We start from the raw sequence: 9,315 nt of genomic DNA on the forward strand, positions 1-9,315 counted from the left end.
ATGAGTGTGGTTTGGGTATCCTGGAGAACCAATGGGAACCATCGAGAAGTTGGCGGTCTCCTCAGGCTTGGAACAAAGGGAAACTGAGACCTCTCTGGGACAATGGGCTTACTCCATGCTCCCAGAATGCTAGGCAATGTACTACTATATCCCTAGCCCACAAATATTTTTGTTTTTTTTTTTTTTGTTCTTTTTTTTAGGATTTTGTACTTATGTGTGTATATGCATGTATATACTGTGTGTGTGTGTGTGCGTGCGCGCGCACGCACACAGAGGTCAGAAGTGGACATCAGATCCTCTGGAGCTAGAATTAGAGATAGTTGTGAGTCACTTGTAGATGCAGGGAACCAAATTCTAGCCCTCTAAAAGAACTGTGAGGTCTCTTAATTAACCACTGACCCATCAATTCGTCAGCCCCAACCGATGGATTTTTGGCTGGGGATGTGCTTCAGTTGGTTGAGTTCTTAGCATGCATGAAACACTGCATTGAATCCACAGCACAACTAAAACCAGGCATAGTGGTGTACATCTGTTATCCCAGAACTTGGGAGGTAAAGGCAGAAGGATCAGAAGTTCAAGGCCTGCCTCAGCTATATGAAACACTTCCAAAATGAATAGGGCTGGCGAGATGGCTCAGTGGTTAAGAGCACACACTGCTCTTCTAGAGGACCTGGGTTCAGTTCCCAGCACCCACGTGGCAGCTCACAACTGTCTGTAACTCCAGTCTCGAGGGGTCCAATGCCCTTTTCTGGCCTCCACTGGCACTGAACACATGTGCAAGCAAAACACCAAACAAAACACATGTGCAAGTAAAAAAAAAAAAAAAGTAAGTTTTTACAAATAGAAAGAAATTTTGAGTCTCAAGAAGGGCCCTAATAAAATCAATTCTAGCCACTCCCACTGGTTCTCAGATGGCCATTTAATTCCTCTGTAAAAAGTAAGATGATGGATGTCAAAGACAAGGGAAACTCTGACCTTGTCTTAGCAGTTCTCAGTGGAGGGCAGGGTGCCGGAACAGCTTTCATCTGTCATCTGCCTCCTTGTGCCCCGGCTGGCCTGCATGGGTATAAAATGGGCCCTCATCCCTGGGCCTGGGGGGCCCTTCTGTGGCTGGCTTCTCGTGGTCACAGCCGCTGCTGTCTCGGTTCCACATCTCATTCTCCTGCCGCAGCCTCTGGTTTTCAGTCCGGAGCCTGTCTACCTCAGCAGCCAGCTCCTCCACCTGCTGACAGGGCTGCCTGCTGGGGAGCCCCTGCAGCTGCTGGAGCCTCCGGCTTTCCTGCTCGGCCTGGGACAGGCGCCTCTCTAGATCCAGGTAGTCTCGCACCAGCTCCTGCTTGCTGCGGCCCTGAAGGCTCTCAGTGTGGTATCGCTCATAGGCCTCGGAGAAGTCCCTCTGCTGGAATTCCCCATGAGCTCGGCCCTGCCCATCGCTGTCCCCTGCTTCGTTCTCCCCACTGGAGCCTGGGTGGGACAGCCCATGGAGCACATCCAAGTTAGGTTCCTCCAGGTCACGGTCATCCATGAGGAACTGGGTGGTGTTGTAGGGTGCCAGGGGCTGGCCTTTGGCGAACATCTCCTCGCGGACCCGGGAGGCCCTCTGGCTCTGCCTCTCATCTCGCTGTTGCTTCTCGGCCCAGCTCAGCTCCAAGTAAGGCCGCCAGTGCCGCTTGCGCTTGGATGGCCGCCTTCGGTGCTTCTTTCGGGCCAGGACTGCCTCCTCTGAATAGCGCCCAGGGCTCTGGGGCCGAGAACCCCTACTGTTACAACCTGAGCCACCCCGAGCCAATGCAATACCTTCATCATCAGAGTGAATCTCCTTTTCTGATGGCAGAAGCAAGGAACCACCAATGTCACTAGGCTCATGGGCTGTCTTGGGGCTCAGCGGACCACCAGGGGTCTAGAGAGAGGAAGGAGGGTGAATTACAGATAGCCTTTCACTGGGAGTAGGATTCTTCCCAGCCCACCTCTCACACCTGCCTCATGTCGCCCCCACCATCCAGTCCCTCCCCTTTTACAATTTACTTAACTAACTGTCTTCAGTGGGGAGAATAACACTTCCACTATTTAACTGCCACTGGTCATATCTTTTTTTTCTTTTAGACATAACATCTCCATAGACCAGGTTGGCTTTGAACTCATTTGTGCAACCAAAGATGACCTTGAACTTCTGACCTTCCTGCCTCCACCTTCTGAATGCTGGATTATAGACACATACCACCAAGCCTGTTTTAGGCAGTACTGGGGATCAAACCCAGGGTCTCATGCATGCTGGGTAGCCATTAATGGAGCTATCTGCTCCCCCACCCCCACAGCTCATCACTGGTCATTTAATTGCCCAGAACCATACCAGACCTAGAGTAGGCATCCCACAAGTGCTATTAAATGCAAGCTGGGGAAGCTAGATATGATAGCCTACAACTGTAAATCCCAGGGAGGCGGTGAAGGCAGGAGAATCAGGATGTCAAGCCAGGCTCAAGGACAGCCTGGGCTACCTGAACACCTTCACAGGTACCCACTTGGCTTAATGCTCTGCTATCCTTGAAACTGAGGTCTTCTTATTGTAACCCAGGCTGACCTCAAACTCACCATTCTCCTGCCTCAGCCTCACAAGCAGCTGGGCTCAATAACAGCTATATGACACTTATAACTAGCTCTGAACTCAATACCTTTATTGAATCCAGAGTCTCTCACACACCCTGAGCAGGAGCAACGACATTCAGCGATATTCTAGCTCTTTAACTTTTGTCCTGAAACAGAGTCTCACTCTGTACCTAAGCAAGCAAGTCCTGAATTTATAATCCACCTGCCTTGGCCTCTAGAGTAGCTAGGATTATAGGCCTGTGTTACCAGACCAGGATTTGTACAGGGATTCCCTGTCCCCTCCCTGAAAATTATATAACTAAACCTACTTTCAGCTCTTTGCACAGCTGACCCTTCTCTATTCCCCATGCTTCAGTTCTAATGTTGCTTGTTAGGTGATGCTCCTCATGAAGACCCTAAAGCAGCTCTCCTTCCTCTCCCCCACCCCCTCCCCACCAACTCTAGCATATTACACAAGCAACCTTGCAGATAGCACCTAGCATATTACTATTTGTTATATATCTTTACCCCCTGAGAATGTGCCATTTTACCCCTATGCTCAGTAAATATAACTTTGCTTCTCTCTTTATGTGGGAAGCAGCAAGATGTCCTAACTAAGGAGAGCTTGCAAGGAAATTTTAGAACTTTGAAGTAGAGAGGATCTATCAAGCTCAGCACTACAGGATAGAAGCAGGTAGCTCTCTCAGCCTGGAGCCAGCCTGTCAAGTTCTAGCACAGCCAAGGCTGCACAAGGACCTTAGGAGGGGGAGGAGGAGGGAGCAAGAGCGGGGCTTTGTGGTGAGGATGGGAGTCCTGGGTGTGGCTGATAGAGAATGAACTGCTCCAAGTCTGTGGTTTGGGAGATTTCTAATAATAACCACTATCATTGGCATGTTGTTTTATACAATGCAAATGACATCTGAGCAAGGGTTCCTTTGTGAAGTTTTATTACATTCCCTTTGTGTGTGTGTGTGTGTGTGTGTGTGTGTAGACAGGCCTTAAGGACATGGCTTGAGTGTGTGTATGTATGTGTGTAAGTCAGAAGAGAACTATGGGAGCTGGTTTTCCCTTTCTACTCTGTAGTTCCTGGAGGTTGAACTCAGGCTGTCAGGTTTGGTTCAAGTAGCTTACCTACTAAGCCATCTTGCTGGCCTCTGAGCAGGGGATTTTTTTGTTTGTTTGTTTGTTTTTTTGTTTTTAAGACTGGTTGTCCTGGAACTCACTTTGTAGACCAGGCTGGCCTCGAATTCAGAGATCTGCCTGCATCTGCCTCTGGAACACTGGAATTTGTAGCCTTTTAAGAGCAGGGGTATATTATATGGATATACACAGTGCTGCTGGATTATTTTGGGGGAGGGAGGGTTGTTTGGGAAGCAGTCTCACTTGGTACCCGGACATTCTGGAACTCATTCTGTAGCCCAAACTGGTCTCCAATCCTCAGCAAACCTGCCTCAACTTCCTGAGTACTGGGGTTATACATATGAAGCATCATGCTGCCTGTTTTATTGTGTCTTAGAGATCCTAAGGGGAATTCTGGTGTGTGTGGGGGTGGAGATATGTTATGAGTTGTTTGTTGTATTCTTTCACTTGCAGTAAGATCACCAATCATAAGTGACTGGCCTTGTTTCACTGGTGACTTGGGCCAACTGAGACATGTCTGTCACCCATCATAGAGAGACAAAGTACAGGGCACACAAATACAGGATGGCTTACTTGCATGTTGATAACCATTTGCCTGTTCCCAGCCTTCAGTCCCTTAGTGATTCTTGCTTGAAACCAGCTCTGTCTGTCAGCTTACTTACTGTCTCCATGTTGTCCCTCTACTGCCATTATCACTGTGAAAAACAAGCTTTTGCCGGGCATTGGTGATGCACATCTTTAACCCCAGCACTCAGAAGACAGAAACAGACAGAGCTTTGTGAGTTCAAGGCCAGCCTGGTCTAAAGGATGAGTTCCAGGATAGGCTCCAAAGCAATACAGAGAAACCTGTCTCCAAAAGCCAAAAAAAAAAAAAGAAAGGAAGAAAGAAAGAAAGAAAAGCCCTATATTTTGCATGAGTCATATGTCCTCTCCAAACCTAGTTTGATATGCCATGAGTGTCAAAGTCTAAGAAACCCTGGAAATAGCTAGGTAGGATGGGTAAAAAAGCCTCTCTGAAAAAGACATTGAGACACACCTATAATGCCAGCACTTGGGAGATAGAAGAAGGCAAATCTCTGTGAGTTCGAGGCCAGCCTGTTTTACAAAGCCAGTTCCAGGACAGCCAGGGCTGTTACACAGAAAAAGGAAAATACAAAACAAAACAAAACAAAACAACAACAACAACACCTGTCTCAAGCACAAAACAAACAAACAGCAAACAACAAAGGGCTGGATAAAACACTTTTCTAGCATTTGCAAGGCCCTGGGTTCAATCCCAGCACCTCAAAGTCCACAACAACAAAATGATTCTCTGATTCTTGCCTCTTTGCTATTTTGGAAGTATGGGTAATGAGAGTATGGGTAAAAGGTGCCAATGAGAGACAGAATGAGCTGTAACCCTGTGGGCTCCTGTTCAGCACTTTAGACGCCATTTACTGGGGCCTTTAGGGTCTTTCCTCTTTTGAGGCCTCCCCACTTTTATAGCAAAAACTCTTTTCCTGTTTCATTCTTGGTTCTCAGCCTGGGAAAAAAAAAAAAGTGCAAATATCCAACCACGTTATTTGACCTTGACGTTGCTTGTCACTGAGGCAGGGTTCTCTCACCAGAAGACACTGAGTTTCAAGTGGGGATTTTGTCACTTATACCTGCATGATTCTGGAAAAGGTGTTGCAGCTCTAAGAACCTTAGCTTCTGTCAACTGCAAATAATTCCTACCTTCAAGGGCTTTTAGGAATTCATGAGATACCACTGAGTCACATTCTGGCCGACTTCCCAGAGCACAGTACAAGACTCACTCAAAACACTGGCTTGTCTAGCTGGGTGTGTGATGCAGGCTGTAACTTTAGTACTTGTAAGGCTGAAGCAAGAGTGCTATTGCAAGTTCAAGGCCAGCTGGGGACATATAGAAAGCCCACCCGGACCCTCTTCACAAACAACAAAAATAAAATAAGATACCGGTTTTCTAAATCTACCAGCACATTTGAAACAAGAAACTAGGATTTCAAGCCGGACATTGGTGGTGCACATCTTTAGTCTTGGCACTCAGGAGGCAGAGGCAGGTGGATCTCTGTGAGTTCAAGGCCAGCCTAGTCTACAGAGTGAGTTCCAGGGCAGGCTCCAAAGCTACAGAGAAACCCTGTCTCGAAAAACCAAAAAAGAAAGCAATAAATAAAAAAGAAAAAAAGAGACTAGGATTTCAGGTGTTTGCGCCCATGTTTGGGGCTTTCAGGTGGCTGGGAGGGGTAAGTACTTACCTTTGCCTCCTCCAGGGCAGCTGGGGCCTCTGTATTACAGTTGGTATGGTTCAGAGTGGCCATCTTCTACTCTCTCAATAGATGCTTTTAATTAGTGTGTCACCTGCTTTGAACAACAACAGGAACCTAAGTCCTCAGGCAGAACCTGGTTGGTCAGGGACTGTTTGCCCCAGAAGCAGCAGCAGCCATTTTGTGGCCCCAGGACCTGCTAGCCTTCACTTTCAAATGAAGACTCCAAGGCTGCTTCCATACCTTAGCTTTCACACCTCCAGCCAGCAAAGAGGCAAAATAGGACATAGAGACTGTCTCTCCACTCCTGTTCCTCAGGCCCCAGGCCTCCATTCTAACAAGCGAAGACCAGGCTGGCAGTTAGGAAGGTAGGCCTGAGTTTTGAACCCCCCCACCCCCCCCATAGTAAGGTGGAAAGGAAACTGCTTGGGGAAGCTGGGGATGAGGTGGGTCTGTGGCTCCTGGAAGCCCCTGTAGTGACTGCCTTCAACCTCTCCAGCTGGGACCTGGCCAGAACCTACAGTTTGTCTTTTTGTCTACGAGGCCTGAACGGCTACCCTCCTGCCTCAAGGAACGGGGACATGGGAGAAAAGAAGTCTTCATACTACATGCAGCTGACAGGAAAAATCAAATGGGGTAAAAAAAAAAAAAAAATGATTTCTTGGAAGGGAGAAACAGTCCTGGAAGGGAGGTTTTAGCAAAGGTGGGACTGACCTATTTGCTGTCAAGGACTTAGTGTACACCACTACCTCTGTGTGTCTTTCTTGTGCGACCGCCTGTCCATGAAATTCTCAACGCCTCAGCCCTACCTCTTGCTGCAGTAGCAGCAGGTCTGACCAAGCGGCTCAGGCACTAAGATGGGGGGAGGTGGGGGGGGGGAGACACGAAGAGGACAGCCTGGCAGCGCAATGACTGCTGGGGGTTGTAGTTCTCCACTCTAGGAAAGCTGCCCAGGATACCTTCAAGCTCCCTTACGTCAACAACCATACCCAGGAGCGCCAAAACCTATCTGCTTTTGCGTGGACGTCCCGCGCTCACCGATCTCTTCTTCGATTGGGTCACTTGCCTGCCAATCTTCTCACTTTTGTCAACAACTAGCTGTGCGGAAGCACAACTGGACCCGCCCTGTCAGAACTCAATTAAAAGAGTTCATTGATGGCGTTAGTCCTTACCAGGAAGAAAAATAGATCCGGCCGAGAGGGGCGGGCCTTGCGCGCGGAGTGATCCCTAGCCTTGAGGAAGGCGACGAGCAGCCCGGTAGCCGTCGCCGCCATTTTGGGCTGGGAGGAGGCAGCGGAGGGACTCGCTGCGCAGTGAGAGCACCCCATGGGGGGTGGTCCGGGCGCGGGGAGAGGCCGGGCCGAGAGGGCTGCCTGAAGTGGCGGCGCCGGGAGACGGCGGGGAGTTGGGTTGGGGGCCGCGGAGGGTGAAGGTTGGTGTCTCCCCGGCCGAGCCCAGTCCTCAAACCGTCCCGGCAGCCCCGCAGCCTCGCCTTTGAGAGCGGGGTTTTTGGGTAACTACCGCGCATTTCCCGTGGCCCCAACAGAGGAGAGGCCATGAGGCGGCTTCCCCTTTGCTGGTCTTCCACCGGGACGCGGTTCCTGAGGCCAAGCTCTGCCAAGGCCTCTCCCCACCCCCATTCATTCTGGGTATGGCGGCGAGGCCCGGCGTAGCTGACCCCCAACTGAAGGACGAGGTGGGCGCGACGCCAGTTGGAGACACTGGCTCGCGGGGACGGGCCGAGGCTGCAACCCTTGCCCCGTGCCTTCAGCTGGAGGCTCAGAGGGCGCCCAGGCGCATTGCACCCACCTCTCCCCACCCCCATACACCAAGTCCATCTCCCACATCTCGGGGCTGCGAAAAGCAACAGCCCTCTAACTACTATAGCAACCACCAGCTCCCCTGGGACCGACTAGATCCGGGCACGTGGAAAGCTCGAGCTCAGTGCTTGGAAACCTCTGAGCTCTCTTGCCCTCAAGATTTCTCCCATCGAGCCCCGACTCCCCCAATGGCCTGACCTCGAACGTCACCAGCCACTTTTGGAAACTCCTGAAGTGTGCTGCCCCACTTCGAAAAGGGATGGGGTTCTGCCCTGTGCAGGGTCGGAACAGAAAATAATTCAGAGTCACCATGGTACAGTAATAGAAATGGAGTGGCCCATTTCGGATGCTTCAAAAACATCTGTTTGCGTCTTGAAACCCGAGCCGTAACTTAGGGGCGAAATGGCTGTGGTACAAAGGGGAAAGCGAGCTGATTTCCAATGTGATCTTTGTAAGCCTACACAATGCCCCGTTTAAAGTCTTGTGCCACAAACTAAAGAGTATTTTCTGTGCCAATGTCCCATCTTTACTAGAGCCATATCTTCTGTAGAACGTGGAAGGTAATTAGGTAGAAATGGCGGTTTTGGTTCTAGTTCATGTATGTGGGATATAGGGGAGACATTGTTTGAAAGAATAAACTTACAACTTAAAATTATAGCAATGCCAGCATTTAAAAGGCTGGCGTTTGACGTGATGTTCTCTTACTGAATTGCCGATTAAACATCTTGTTCCCTAGAGATTTCCAGGCTACACCTTCAAATGATACCTTTAGCTCAGCTGTCAGTTAAAATGGTGTCCAGGTAGGCTCTGGAGTAGGTCGTTAACTAGCCATAGGTATCTGGGTTCCTTGTAATGAATTTTACTACTAGTTATATATAGCTGGTCTAATTTCTAAGCCTTTGCTTTAACAGTAGGACCCATGAAAGTTTCTTCATCGTTGAAGGACTGCACCTTGTATTAAAAAGTCTGGCTGGGTGTGGTGGGTCTCTTAAGAATTCGAGGCCTGCCAGAACTACATAGTGAGACTCATTTCAAAATAAAATAATCTTAAATTATGTGGTGATTTCTTAGTTGTAAGTAATTTCTCCCTGCATCCCTCAGATGCTTTGGGGAAAAAAAAATCTTCAAACTCTACAAACAAACAAACCTAGCCCAGGCTGGACTCATTCGGGATAATCCTCCTGCCTCAACCACGGGAGTGCTGGAATTGCAGCAGGTGTGAGCCACTATACCAGCTTGTTTTTCTCCTTGTACTTTTGAATCGGTTTCAGATAGCCTAGACTGACCCCGAACTTGTGTAGTTTAGGCTGGCCTTGCACTTCCTTCCTCCACTTCCCACGTTCTTGGATTGTAGGCATGTACTGCCACACCCGATATTTATTTACTTTGTGTGCTTACACGCGCACATGTGAAGGTGAGAATTTGTGTAAGTCAGTTCTTTGGCCTGGGTTCCCAGGGTGGACATTCCTGTTGTGAGGTTAGGCATCAAGTGCTTTTACAGTGAGCCA

The 9,315-nt window shown here is 49.2% G+C and overlaps 1 protein-coding gene across 9 annotated transcripts; it reads right to left on the reverse strand.

The window, feature by feature from the left end:
• Positions 1–906: 906 nt before the first annotated feature.
• On the reverse strand, positions 907–7,656 carry Hexim2 (HEXIM P-TEFb complex subunit 2). 9 transcript variants are annotated; one of them, XM_051177801.1, is made up of 3 exons: positions 7,509–7,656; positions 5,979–6,081; positions 907–1,900 (listed from the first exon to the last, which is right to left on the reverse strand). In XM_051177801.1, the coding sequence occupies exons 2-3, from the start codon at positions 6,039–6,041 to the stop codon at positions 1,022–1,024; spliced, it is 942 nt and encodes a 313-aa protein (XP_051033758.1). In that variant the 5' UTR covers positions 6,042–6,081; positions 7,509–7,656; the 3' UTR covers positions 907–1,021. The 9 variants fall into 9 exon arrangements, with proteins under 9 accessions (XP_051033758.1, XP_051033742.1, XP_051033737.1 ...); XM_051177785.1 differs by having other exon boundaries at positions 5,979–6,084; positions 7,509–7,647; XM_051177780.1 differs by lacking the exon at positions 7,509–7,656 and adding an exon at positions 7,026–7,164.
• Positions 7,657–9,315: the final 1,659 nt, after the last annotated feature.

Source organism: Phodopus roborovskii, unplaced genomic scaffold (genome assembly GCF_943737965.1).
Source record: "Phodopus roborovskii unplaced genomic scaffold, PHOROB, whole genome shotgun sequence".
NCBI lineage: Eukaryota > Metazoa > Chordata > Mammalia > Rodentia > Cricetidae > Phodopus > Phodopus roborovskii.

What these genes read in the sequence shown, in the direction of transcription:
- Hexim2 (XM_051177801.1), bottom strand. Translation starts at nt 6,041, where the DNA reads ATGGCCACTCTGAACCATACCAACTGTAATACAGAGGCCCCAGCTGCC. An exon ending in CTGCCCTGGAGGAGGCAAAG is followed by an intron (nt 1,901 to 5,978) that starts GTAAGTACTTAC and finishes TCCTCTCTCTAG; the next exon opens with ACCCCTGGTGGTCCGCTGAG.